Below are 13,828 nucleotides of genomic sequence, written 5' to 3' on the forward strand. Positions count from 1 at the left end.
AAACACAGCTGCCCAGAAAATGGTAGAATGCAAGGACTTTGACTGTGGTGTCTCCATCCAAGGGAGGCACATCCTAATCTCGTGTTCCATGACCAGGGATGGGCTCTGCCAGGCTGGCCTGGAGTCCTTAATGGCCCTTTGAAGTGTGCCCCCATGAAGTGCTCAATTTATATTTGGTTTGGGATGATGTTTTCTGGCTCATGGCACAGCTGCAGTCTGATAAAGTGTCTAAAGCCTGCAAGAGGCAGGGTAAGGATTTTCTTTGAGCTGCTTGCCATTTCCCTCTCTCTCTGGCTGTCCTGAGGTGACTTTATGATGCTTCCAACTGTATCCCCAACTGTCTGTTCATGCCAGATATTAAGTTCTGCACCTCTAAAACTAGTTCAGAGAACAAAAGGAGAAAGAGGAAGCTTGGAGTTTGTTATGAGAAACTGCACTTGCTCTCCAGCATGCTTCTCCTAGACTGTTGGCTGCAGTGGACAGCAGGAGAGAGCTCTCCTTTGCTTTTTAGTGAGTTTTTTTTGCTAGCAAAGGCAGAGAAGTTCCCCAAACTATGGTTTTTATTTTTCTCAGAACTGTTCAAACCTGCTCTAGACTAAAAACCCAGAAAAACCTCCAAAAGCTCACACGTGTAGCCCACCGGGCCCGAGACGCTGCATTCCAGCAGCACAGGGACTGATAACAGAATGAGCTGAGCTACACCTCACAAAAAAGACTTTCTACATTTGTCATGTCTTCAAAACAGTAAGAAGATTGGTTGTTTTGTATTGTTCACTTTTTATGCTAGGAAATACTTTACCTACTAAATAAACAGGGTTTTTCCACTTTTCTCCAAAGAAATCATTTCCCAAACCAATTAAAAGAAGACCCACTTAGATTTGCTTTCTAAAAAAAACCCAATTCAAAAGTTTTCTCCAAAATTTGCCCTAAACTAGGACACTGGCTTCTCAGCCTCCTGAGCTGATACTCTGACTGCAGGTAATCCCTCTCTAATGGAGTTCACTAAAAAATATCCTGATTACTCTAAAAGAGTTTAAGATTTTTTTTCCTTAGATTATTTTGAGAAGCAGCTGTGCCACTGCACTTAGGTTGAAAGGGACATTATGATCCTTTTTGGGGGTAGTTATGCACAGCAATAAGGGGAATAACTTCTTACTTGACTTAACTGTAGTCAGAGAAGATAATCTGATCCACTCTGTAGGCTTAGAGATAATTTTCTAGTAGATGAAAGAGATTCTCCCCTAAATATTTATTAACATATGCTTGGGATACATTTAAAACATATCTAATGGACAAAATTCGGGATTAAGATCATGAAAAAGAGAAGCAGTTTTTATTGACAAGACTGATATTAAACATGCCAGAGGAGGTGCTTTGTGTCCCATTCCAACTCTAAAAACATCTAAAATGGGCTCATTTAGAGTGATTCCTTTATCAGCTTTGGTTGTTCTGAGTGCTGTCAGTGCCTTCAGTGGCTCCTCTGAGCAGTTTGTCAGGGGAGGGTAGTGTTTCCTGACTGCCTGGAGCTTGGTTGGAATCTGCAAGATGATTATTTGAAAATGTTGCATGTGAACCTGGTGAATATCTGTGTTTCATTTCAATTTTATCGTAAATGAGGGAATTCTGAAGCAATGCATTTCTAATACACAAATATAATGAATGGTCTGTTGTGTGTTATAGCTGTACTTGCCATTCCTCCTTGATGATATAAAAACTGATCAGAGAAAAAAATCTGAAAACAAGAAGTTTTCTTTCTCTCCATTTCTGTGCCACTGCTAAGCCTCACAAAAGCCCTCTCTTGGTTTCCATAGAAATGGCCTGTCTGCTGATTTGAGGTAAAGGTTCACTTCCCTTTTTTCTTGAATATCTAAAGTCTGAGTTTCCTGAGAGATTATTTAATCCTCTACATCCTTCATGTATAGAAGGGCAATCCAGGTAGAGGGGCTGATGGAACAGGGGAAACTTCCCCTCCCAGGGAAAAAAATCCAGATTTATTTGACTGAAGAATAGAGAAAAAAGGCTTGTGTGTGTCACATGTGCATTTCTGTGAATGTGAACAAAACCAGCTCTGTGTGTGCATGTTCCACAATGTGCTCTTGCTCCTATAATGTCCCTGTGATCCTACTGGAACATCAGTGAGCACATTTAGGAGATCCTGAGTCAAAGCCATGCAGATGTAGGCTCGATTTCTCATCGGGCTGAGTTTTATAACTATTTATGTACACAAGATTTTCTGTTTACAGTTTGTTTGCATTAGAATACACCCATTTCTTTGAACCATATGATAGGAGATAACTAGAAAATATATAGGGGAACCACCCACAAAATGTTTACAGTAAGGTCTTAGTTACAGGATTTCTTCTTAGTTTAGTTTGAGACATTTATGTCTACAAAGATAAAATTCAGAGTTTAGTTCTGATGAGTGTTATTCTTGTAATTTCTAACAGAACTGCTTTCATGGAGCTACTCTAACAGAGTTGTTTTAAAATAAATGAGGAATCATGAGGCATACCCTCAAATTTGTTATCTAGTGTTTTGAATCCAGATGCTGAGAGCTCTGACAAGTCCTGTCCATGGTGTTCAGTGCATTATCGATGCTCATTGACACGAAGAAAAGAGCAGAATTTATTCTGCTGTTTCTGAGAGCAAGAGTTTGATGTTGCTGAAATAAGTGATGCATGATTTTCATATTGCTGTTTTCTGTTTGTGTTCTGCTTTTCTCCCTTTTTATTACCTTTGCTCCCCTTGACATTTTCAGGAATATGAAATCTTCCCAATAGAGCTGTTTACTTCTATACTAGCAAGAAGGTCAGCTTAAGAAATTCCAAAGAACAGCACTACTTAAGAGCTTGGGGATTTTTTTAGTGCTTTGGGTTTTCTTTCTGCTTTTGTCAGACTCATCACTTGTCTCTCAGATACCATTGCTACCTTCTCACCTGCCAACATGGAGCAGTAATTAAAGCAAACCCCACTGTGATCAAATCCTTAATTTGTGCTCTTTCAGGAGTGCCCATGAAGTGAACATTTCTGTTGTGATTGCTCAGCTGCAGGTGACAGCTTCAAAACACCCTCTCAGCTACTTTGGGAGAGTTGTTGTCTTCAGCCCCAAATAAGTGTCAGGGATAAAATCAGTGGCCTGAGACTGTTCCTGTTTCACTTCCAATATTTAAAGACAATAAGCAAATTCTTTATTTGCTTTTTGGTAGTTTACTTGTAGTAACAGTTTTGTTTCCATTTCATTTGTGCTCGAATTTTTGAGCAATAATATGTTCAATCCTAGAAGATTGAGGTAATACTTATCTTCCAAATTTTCTGGCATTTCCTAATGTATATGAGAAATTGCTGTATTTCTTACAGTGGAACTAATCTTGGCAGGTTTGGTATATTCTGTATCTGTAACTATTGCTTGAATACAATTCCACGGGACAAAGAGTATCTCTGTTATTTAATTAAATGTAATATGTTGGTATAGCAACATTATTATGTTCCTTGAGCATTTAAAAGTGTTTTAAATGGTTTAGCAGTTTTCAAAATGTAGTATCCTTCTCAGTCCATTTAAGTGTAAATATTTATTAACATCTACGATTTCCTCTAATTATATAAATGGAACAAACCAATCACACCCAGATGGTTATATTTTCTGCAATAGGACTCTATTTTTTAATCAGTTCCCTTAGTTTTCTGTGTATATGGATGATCAGACTAGAACTACCTGTACTGAATCTTCAGCTGCATCACTCTTTGTGTCAGTGTCTGAAGCAAATTACCTGCTAGCAAAGATACCAAGAGATGAATCTTAGCGCACAAAGTCCCTGAGATTGTTGCAATAATTAAAATATTTTGGTTATAGGCTCAGGTTTTCTGCTTAGAAATCAGCACTCTGAAGGCAGATAAATGAACATGGTCCCTTGGGAAGTTGAGTTTCCAAGGTGGGGGGTGGCAGTGGTGGAGAAATGCATTCTTGCTTTTTCTTTTTTCCTGTTTTGGTTTTTTTCCCTCTGTTCATTCTGAAACTATGACTTGATGAATGTCATTAGGCTGTAATCCATTTATTCCATGTGGTGGTGGGAACAGAGAATTTGACAGTTCATTTGGACTGAGTGAACCAGAGTCACTCTGAGCTGAGCCCCCGCTGCCATCAAACTGCGAGATTTTCTTCTTGATCATTTTTCTCTCTTTTGCTCGGCGATTCTGGAACCAGATTTTCACCTGGGGCATTAGAAACGATACCTGATTAATTCAAAGTGCTGCTCAACCTTTTACAGTAATCATAGCAATGGAAATGTAGGTAGGTTCAAAAACGCTATGTAAAAAACCCCAAACCCAAAGCAAACAAACAAAAAACCATTAAGAAGAAAAGCCCCAAAGTTAAAACCAAACCAAAAAACCCTGCACAAACAAAATACTGAATTTGTGCAGTGAAAAATTTTTGCATTATTCTGTATTAATTTTTGGCATAAAAACCAATGGAAAATTGATTTTTTTCTGTCTTGATTTCTTTTTTTTCTTGGGCTTTTGGTGTAAAGTGAACACACAGTGTTATATTTAGGAACACAAAAATCCATGGACTCATTGAGACTCAGGCCACAGAATTCATCATTTCAGCTTTGCCACTGTCATAACTTAGGAAGATGCAATTATGGATTAAATATGAAGATTTCTTTACTATCTATGTTACAGATTAATTCAAAGCCAAGTAGTGAGGGTCCTTTTTCTTCATTTATGTTGTGAGTGATTTTTGTGTGTATATATATTCTTATGTATTTAAAAGTTTTGACTGTTTTTATTACTGGAATAAATATTTAAACATGTATTTTACAGATACATATGTACTGTTATGTGTATAAATGGATATATGAGGATTACTTGAAGACAGTCAATTTCCCAGGCTCATTGTGCAGGTGAAAGACTTGTCTGTTTAAAATCTACTTGAAGAATCTCTATTTTCTTTCCTTATGTGAAAGTGTGAATGAGGAGGAACTTCTGTTTGTGTTTTCCTGCTTGCTAACTGTGTTCTTAATTCACAGTATTTGTTACAGCCTTTAAGGTGTGTTGAATACAGTACAATATAGAAAGTTGTACCTTGCTTTGTATTAAAAAACTCAGTGTTTTATATTTATTTTTTACTACCTTGCTGGTATTGGCATGAAGAAGCATTTAGCTTTGTCTGTGCTGTGGAAATGCTGATCAGTTATGTATTTTGTCTGTATTATACTTGAAGGAACTTCACCAGGTAAAAATGGGGTGGCATTAGGAGCAACAGCTCTGTAAAAGGAAACTGCTGATTTTCTGCAGGCTCACTGGTGGCTCCAGGCATGTCTGTGTTCTGAATCAGCCAGCTTGCAGAACATTAAGACAGAGGTTGCAAATCTCTCATAATTTCAGTTCTCTGAAAATTTTCCAGTGCAGCTCTATCCTACTGTGTGACAAACTTAGTCCATCCATGATAAACTTGGTTTTTGTTGTTACTGCCTGGGAGCACTGACAGTCTGTGCAGTGCACTCTGTACTATTTGGGTCTGGGACTGAGCATCACTGTGCTAAAATATGTTTATAAAATCCCAGTGCTTGGTCCTAAAACACCATTGACTGTCTCTGCATTCCTACACTTCCAGCCTCCATTGGTCCCTCTCAATCCCATGCTCTTCCACAGACTGAGTGCAGAATCAGAGGAGGCCACTGAAAGAGGAACATTTTAAGAGACCTGAATGTGTATACTTAGAACAAAAGCTTTTAAAATTCTAAGAAGAAAGATCTCTAGCTAATATTTACCTCAGGGCAATCATCTGGTTTTTAAATGAGATGACTAATTCAGTATCACCAAATCTGCCCTTCTCCTCCAGCTGTAGCAGAGCCATTGCAATTCTGGAGCCTTGGATCCAGCAGTTATTATTTCCACACACCGTAGAGCTGTGCTTGGGAGAAGTGCTCTCCAACACAGGGATTTTAGGGAATTCTCATCCTGACTTCCTCTAGTGTCTGTATGAACATGGCTAACATGGCTCCTGTGCTCTGCTCAGGGGCCTGGCTTTATCTAGAACAGAGATTAAATATGTACTAGACAGGAGTGAAGGCAGAGCTGCTTTCCAAGGAAGCAACAATTCAAGTATGCACTTGGACATTCCCTGGATGGATAGTTTTGGCTACACATATGAGTGGCAAAAAGAGATCCCTACTTGAAAATCCAAGGCTGTAAAACCCCCCTGAATATGCTGAAATCTGACAGAGGAAGAATGTGGCCTGTGGCAATTGTGGCAATATAGTTGTAACAAAAAAACCCATAGATCTCTCATTGGATTGAGTTTTAACTTTCCTTTCTTCCAGCTGAAATATATCAAATGCTTTGGATTTTTTGCTGGCCATTACTTGATGTGATTTTAAGAAGAAATAAAATTATGAGTGTTGAAACTCTTGGGACCATAGCTAAGACCCTGTTAAGCTGAAGTGTTTAAATTTCAGCTGGCTATCAAGCTAGAAAGTAAGAAGAACTACTTTTTAAAGTATGAGTTAACTCCTAATGTTGAGTTCCATATACTGGAGGGTTCTGTCAAATTAACCTGTTAATAACTGTGGGGCTGTGTAGTGGATTCTCTATGTGTCAAATGCAGAGAGGCAGGAGGTAGCTGCTGCTGTCCCCTGGCAGTGGCAGTGCCTGGGCACCGTGGGCACACCTGAGGGGTGCTCTCTGTACCTGTCCCCTGGCAGTGCCTGGGCACCGTGGGCACACGTGAGGGGTGCTCTCTGTACCTGTCCCCTGGCAGTGCCTGGGCACCGTGGGCACACGTGAGGGGTGCTCTCTGTACCTGTCCCCTGGCAGTGCCTGGGAACCGTGGGCACACCTGAGGGGTGCTCTCTGTACCTGTCCCCTGGCAGTGCCTGGGAACCGTGGGCACACCTGAGGGGTGCTCTCTGTACCTGTCCCCTGGCAGTGCCTGGGCACCGTGGGCACACCTGAGGGGTGCTCTCTGTACCTGTCTTTCGGAGAGTCCCAGGTTTGCTGCGAGTTCTGACTTCCTCCTGATTGTAATGTATCTGTTGCAGTGAAATTCCTTCTCTAATTCCAATCTCTGGTGATCTGTGTAAACAACCCGGTACTTTTCTTTTGTTCTTGTTTTACCTGGTTAGAAAAGAAAGATTATTCATACCATTGAATCCATTGAAATTGCATTTTCAATAGCAGCTTGGAAACATTTCAGGCATTTCCCGGACATTAATTAAACCAAAGGATACTTGTATGGGATTGTTTGCTGTGGTACAGAGGAGGAATAGAGGTGCAGGGTGAAGTAACATACTATTGGTTACCATAACTGTCTTCCCTCTATACTTCCCCTTCTCTGTAAACATATATTTAAATGTGAAGCTCTTAAGTGATAAATACCTTGAAGCATCTTAAATAATTCACAGCAGTACATAATTGGTGCTGGCTATATTAATCTCAAAGGGGTTTCATTTCAGAGCTCAGTGAAGTGACTTCTGTGTCTTTGAGAGCATAAATACCCAGGATTTCAAGACTGAGCTTTAGTCACAATTTATGTAGTTGTACCATGGCCTAATTCTTTATCTGAGTTTCTAAAGATTGCTTTTGTAGCACAAAGATATGCCCTACTAGAAATGCATTTCCTTTCTTGTGTGGCCATAAGATAAACTTAGAAGTTCAACAATAATTTAATGTAGTTTTTCAAAAAGGTCTAGTCTTGCAAGGTGCTGAGTGCCTGTAGGATATTCCTGAGGGTACTCTCTGCTGGGCTTCCCTTTACAGTTGGAGGTACTTGACAATTTGTAAGATGAGACAATAAAATCTTGTAAAAGGATTTCAGGATCAAACCTCTCTAATGTATAAAAGAAATATTCTTAGATATACCAGATAAATACTGTTAAGACCAGAATTACTAAATGTTTAGAATATATCTCTCATTTAATATAATTTTTAGGCAATTCTTCATGTAATAATAATCCAGAGAGATCAGTTTTCAACTTATTTGTTCTCCTTTGCACTTTCAACAACCAACTAGATAGTTTTCCTTTTTTCTTCTGATCTTCCCAGTTTTTTTTTGATGTGAGTTTTCTGGGACAAACTGTAGGACAAAGACTCCTTTAAAGTGGTTCCCTAAAATCCATTGAGGTGTTAAGATGAAGCACACGCCACACAAAGGAGCGACAAGGAGATCTTATCAAGAACCCCTTTCACATTCAGAAACACAAGCCAATTGGTTTGGAATTTACAAGCCCTAAACAAATGTCAGACGCTTTCATCTTAGCAGAAGAAAAAGGGACAGAAATAGATGAAGGAATATTTTTTCCTCAGTTCTCCTTATTTTTGGACCGACACCGAGGACAGACTGGGATATTTTTATCTGAAGGTAGACATAGCTGAAATAAGCATAATTAGGTATATTTTCCCGAATCCTCTGCCACTTCAACTTCCAGCACAGAAGATTTTCCTGCCTAAATTTGCAGGATTAAATCATTCAACTAAGTTTACTTTTTTCATGCTACAAATCGTTGGCTCTGAAATATTTGCCCTCAGTGATAGTTCTAATGCTAACAATAGTATAGATATTCAGGTTCCTTGTAAACTGAGGGCTTAGAGGGAATCTTTGAAAACAAGTTAAAATTCAACAAGGTTATTCCGGCCTCACTATAATCAGCAAATATAACCATGATTTGAGGGGGTGGAGAAAAGGAGTAGTTTTCCCCATTCCCCTTGGTCATAAAATTCACAGAGTATTTCTTCTGAAGACAATAAAGCTGGGAGAAGGCCTCTTTATTTGCTGTGAAAATCATCACCCTTTCCGGCAATATAACTCCTGAAGAAAAGAGGGAGAAGGAAGAGACAAGAGTGCATATCAAAGCAAAGAGAAGTGTTAAAAGGGTCTGTTGCCTCAATATGACAGATAGGCCTCAAAACCTCAGACAATGTAGGCCAGTGGAAAATAGATGTCACAACTAATTTACAAAGAAAAATAAATTAGCATTAAAGCAGCGGCCTGGCCTTTTTTCCTGCTATTCTGTTTTGCTTTCTGGCCATGTTTCTGCTGTTCTGTAATCTGAATTACTTGTACATCACAGCTTGTTTAAACAAAGACATAAAATGTGTTTGCTATAGTTTGAAAAAAATCCTGTGGCTGAGCTTGTAACATATGAAAATCATGTTGATCTTTTGTTTAGTCCTGTTAAAGTCCCTTCTCTTTCTGAGAAGGGTCACTCCCAGATGAAGTGTCATATGAAGTTTTAAACCCTTTTTCTAGGCCCTTTAGATACCTTTTCAGTAAGTTCTACACTTTGAAGGTTCTCTTGCTCTCAGAAAATACACATCTTACCCTTGATTACACAGAGTTTAGAAAATAATTGGAAGTTCTGCTCCAGCATAACTGAAGTGGATGGCAGATTTTATCACAGATTTTCAGTAAAAGCAGGATCAGACTATCAGGAATTCCTTAGATGTTCTTTTCCTCACTTGGAGGGCCTGACTGGGAAGGTCTCTTTACCAAGCTCGCGTTCCATGTTTGATTTTTTTTTTTTTTAATTATTGCCTTGTATATTTGCAATGTTTGTATGTTTGAAGTAAAACAAGGGTCGGTTCTGAATATACAGTTAGGATCCTTTCATCAGAGGATGTTTCATTTCAAATGACATTTTATCTGTTGAAAGGACAGAGTACTTCTGTCTTTGATCTTGTTTTGTCCTGAAGATTGACTTGGCCAGGTAAATTTTCATTTCACCTTACCTGCAACTGAATTTTTTTTGGTATCAAATGCTAAATAAGAATATTGAATCAGAATGTAGTGTATTTTATAGAGTCTAAACAGAGAGGAAAAATTCCCACTGACATCTGCTTTACTCAAAATAATTCCCACTGTCTTTAGGACAGTGTTTCAAGAGGCTCTGTCATCTAATGAGATGTGTTGTGGTTTCTGCTACTCCGTTCTGCTCACATACATTGATGTGTGTACACACTGGTGGAGTTGAGGACATACACATGTTTATGCATAGAAATGTATTTGTACACTTTAGGGCTGTCAGTCTGGGACTTTAAAGCAATGAACTTTATTAAGCAGTGATAACATTGAAGGAGAGGAAGCAGTAGCTACTTTGATAACCCAAATAATATTATGGCAGTGAGGGAAAAAACAGCAAGTGTATTTCAAAGAGGGGTTATAATGGCATCAAGTCAGTTTTCTTCTAGAGAAAACACGGATAAGATGGTACAGAGCAGTTATGTGCATAATTTTAGCCTTGTAATTTATTTGAATTCTCTTCTATTTATCACATTTTTTTTCTGTGACAGGATTAAAATTTCCAGTTGTTTGTTTTGTTTTGTTTTTTTTTTAACGCCAATGAAAAGCTAAATCTCTTTGGTACTTTTCTTGTTTTGCACAATTACCACATTTGTGCTTCACTCTCAGGATCTCTTTTTTTAAGGTGGGTTGATGCCTTGAGTTCACTTCTGTGAAGTCCTTGGCTGTTTTTAACACTTCAAAGGATTGGGTTCTAGGAATGCACAGCCTCAGGACATGCAGCTATTGATGGGCTCTGTTCCACCTGTCCCGAATGGTTCATAAAGTATTTCAGAATGTGAGTAAATCCTGTGTAAGGACTTTTGAGACCAGAGATGAATTTAGGCCCGAAACAGTGTCTCTGAATTGCAAATGTATTTTATAACTTTGGACAAGCTCATGAGAAACCTTTCAGGGTCTTCCAAGACTGTTCAATAAGTGTAAAGCAAGGATTTAGATTTTTAAGTGTGTTAAAATTTAAGAATGTTATTCTTTAAGAATGCCACACATTGAAAATTCAGTGCCAACATGACAGCCAGGGCTGCCTCATTGAAATTCAGTAGTCTCAGCTGAATTTGATCTACGCTAGTCTTGCATCACTTCTACACCTGGCAATCTGCAATGATGTTAATGAAGTTACCGGGATTTACATGAGTATACAGAAGGGGGGACAGCAGACTGAATCTGCCTGGCTTTGAAGGCCTTTGTAGAGGCTCCAAGTGACAGGAGAGCATTGTGATATCCTAATGTTCACCAGGCATTTTATATTTAGTAACAGAGGCAAAACAATGTGTGTCTGCTTTATAATTAAGAAACAATTACCAGGCTAATTTTGCTCCTGAGTAATAACCATTTGAAGGAGGATTCTGTCTGAAGCAGCAGTGCAGATTTTCTGTGTTTTCTAAGATTGCCCCAATTGTAATTGCTTTTTTTGAGCATTTCTTTGATGCTCCTTACCACACACTTACTACTTTTAACCTGAACCACAGATTTAGCAAACCTTGCTACTCCCAGTTTCCACCTTGGGAATATACATGGAAACATTCAACTGGCAGGCAGCTTGTGGCAAGAACAGGCACATCAGTGAGTGCCACTTGCAGAAAAAAGATTTTTAATTGTGTAATTGTGGAAGCTGAAAAATTCTGGCATGTAAGGAAAGTAAAACTGATGTGAAATTAAATTAAAAGGAAGCTTAACCAAGAAATTATGTGATCTGCAAACAAAATAGTCTATGCTGATTGTTTGAGTCAGATTGCTTCTCTAGGAATATTTGTGCTCACCTAATAAATCTGGGAAGAAAAATATGAGACACAGGAAAATTGCAGAAAATTGCATAATCACTGCAGTTAGATCAGAGCACGTGGTTTTCTTTATAATTATTGAGAAGTCTATAAGGTTTAAAAAGATCATCCTGATTCCATATTGATATCTTCCCTGCAGCACAAAATAACTATGTAGTATTTCTGTCTGTAACTGTTAAATGTTGCTGCATTGCTCCATAACACCTCTATGATTATCATGTTTATCACACAAAATGCTTTACAAAGTGTTCCAACAGGGATTCCTGGAGCTGAGACCACATCAGCCATTCCACTACAGCAACCACAGAAAGCCTATATGGGAGAAAGTGAAACTAGCACAAATTTAGTTAAAAGTGCATTAAACAGCAGTAGGCTAAATAAATGTCATAAATGACCCACCAACCTATGTGCTTCAAGTAAAGTTAATTATTTCTAAGCTCGGTGATAGCAGAAGATGCTTTCTGAGGTTGGAAGTTGAATTTGCACTCACCAGCAGTGTTGGTTTGCACCGTTTTCCTCATCCACTCATAGGAGCTGTGCCTTTGGCTGTTGGGAGAGATTTGCTGGGCATTAATTGTATCTACAGGAGGTAAGGGCGCAGCAGCAGCAGCGGGGTGCAGGGAGCTGTAATCAGCAGAGCTGTAGGAGCCCTGGCCAGGGGATGAGCCATTGATGTGGGCAGCGGGCGCGGCGCTGGAAGGGCCTGGGCCGTAGGCGCTCCAGTCCTCGCGCTGGGGGCCGTAGTGGGAGCCCCAGGCAGGCGCCGGCTGCCCGTGGCTGTCCAGGGCTGGCACGGGGTGGTATCCCATGTAGTCGGAGTAGGCTGGAGCAGACACAAAGTTCTGCACGGGCAGGCTGTTGTTGGCCCTGGCAGGTCCTGGGTACATGCTGGGCTCCTTCTCCAAGAGCGAGCTCACGTACATGGCTGTCCCAACTGTAAACACGGAGTCACCACATCTTGGTCCTCAGTGTCTTCTTTTACTGCTCAAAAATATTTGTGTTTGGTTTTCTCCAATAATGCCACTCTGCTTGGAATCTTCTACTTCATCCTCTTTTATTATCAACTGTGTTACCAGGTGCTGGTGGTAATGGTTTACCAAGATCTTGTCTGACGTCAGCCCAACTGCCTGCCTCATAATTACATTTACATTCAAATGAAGGGCTGACCAACCCCACCTTGCTGCTGGTTCTGGTGCTTTCTCTTTCAGAGAACTTTTATCTATCCTATTATCCTGTCCTGATACTCAACAGTGATCCCAGTCCTGTAAGATGATGCAACAGTTGCTTGGATTTGTAACTTAAATAGTTAAGTAAATCGACCTTTTAAAAAGAAATTAGAGTGGTAACTATAATAGCAATGTTTAACATTCTTCTCGTCTGAAACCTTTATTTTGTCAGGTATTATCAATCAACAAATAAATCTGTTACTCTCTTAATTTCTCATATAATTGTAAAAATCTCCTTTTTAATGGATACAGTCAGTTTGAATAATTGTAATTCAATAACTTCAAAATATAGAGCACCTTGTAAACAGCATGTCTTGAGTATAAACATCTCAAAAATGTTCCTCACATTGTTGATGTTTGTAAGAGGTTTTCCAGCATGGGAGAGTTTAAAGCTCTGACTGTAACACACATGTTCACACTCTCTCCACACAGAGTGATTTAAGAGATCCCTTCATCTGGTGGCCGCTGCAAACTGATAAATTTTTAAAAAGCAGACAATAAATCTTCCTAACAAAGATGCTGCCAGAAGTACAAAGAAAATGACTGTAAAAAGTAGTGAAAAAAGTCTTTGATTAGGCCCAGGAATATTGTTTGCTTCTGTTTCAAGCCAACCTTTATCTGCCTGAAAGGAGGCTAGTTCCTTCCTCTGAGGCTGCTGGCTATAGTCTGCTTTCCTTGGCAGCTCGGGCCAGGGAAATCAGCAGGGAGAGACATCTGTGTTGTTAAGTTTGTGAATCAGAAGTGCCCTGATGCTGTTCTGACACACGGATGCTCCCTGGGTCAATGTTCGTGTCCCTCTGAGAAGAATGATTCTGAAAGTGGCTTTATATCCTGTTACTAACAGCTTGTTATTAACAGGGGAACTAAGCCACACCCTAGGACTTTAGAATTGCCTCTCTGGCTTGTGTAGCTGGAATTTGTGGAGTGAATTCGCTGTATTTTTATTTTGGATGAGTTTCTTTGCAATGAGCTATTTGTAAGGGCTATGCTTGCAAAAGAGGTGCAAATTACAATGAGTTGTTTCC

General features: G+C 39.4%; 1 protein-coding gene across 1 annotated transcript; it reads right to left on the reverse strand.

Annotated features, from left to right (window-relative positions):
* Positions 1-4,002: 4,002 nt before the first annotated feature.
* On the reverse strand, positions 4,003-12,500 carry LOC103816331 (homeobox protein CDX-4). Its single transcript, XM_030229038.2, has 3 exons — positions 12,068-12,500; positions 6,971-7,116; positions 4,003-4,209 (listed from the first exon to the last, which is right to left on the reverse strand). Exons 1-3 carry the CDS (start codon positions 12,498-12,500, stop codon positions 4,003-4,005), a joined length of 786 nt encoding a protein of 261 aa, XP_030084898.1.
* Between the last annotated feature and the right edge of the window lie 1,328 nt (positions 12,501-13,828).

This window comes from Serinus canaria, chromosome 4A (genome assembly GCF_022539315.1).
Source record: "Serinus canaria isolate serCan28SL12 chromosome 4A, serCan2020, whole genome shotgun sequence".
Lineage (NCBI taxonomy): Eukaryota > Metazoa > Chordata > Aves > Passeriformes > Fringillidae > Serinus > Serinus canaria.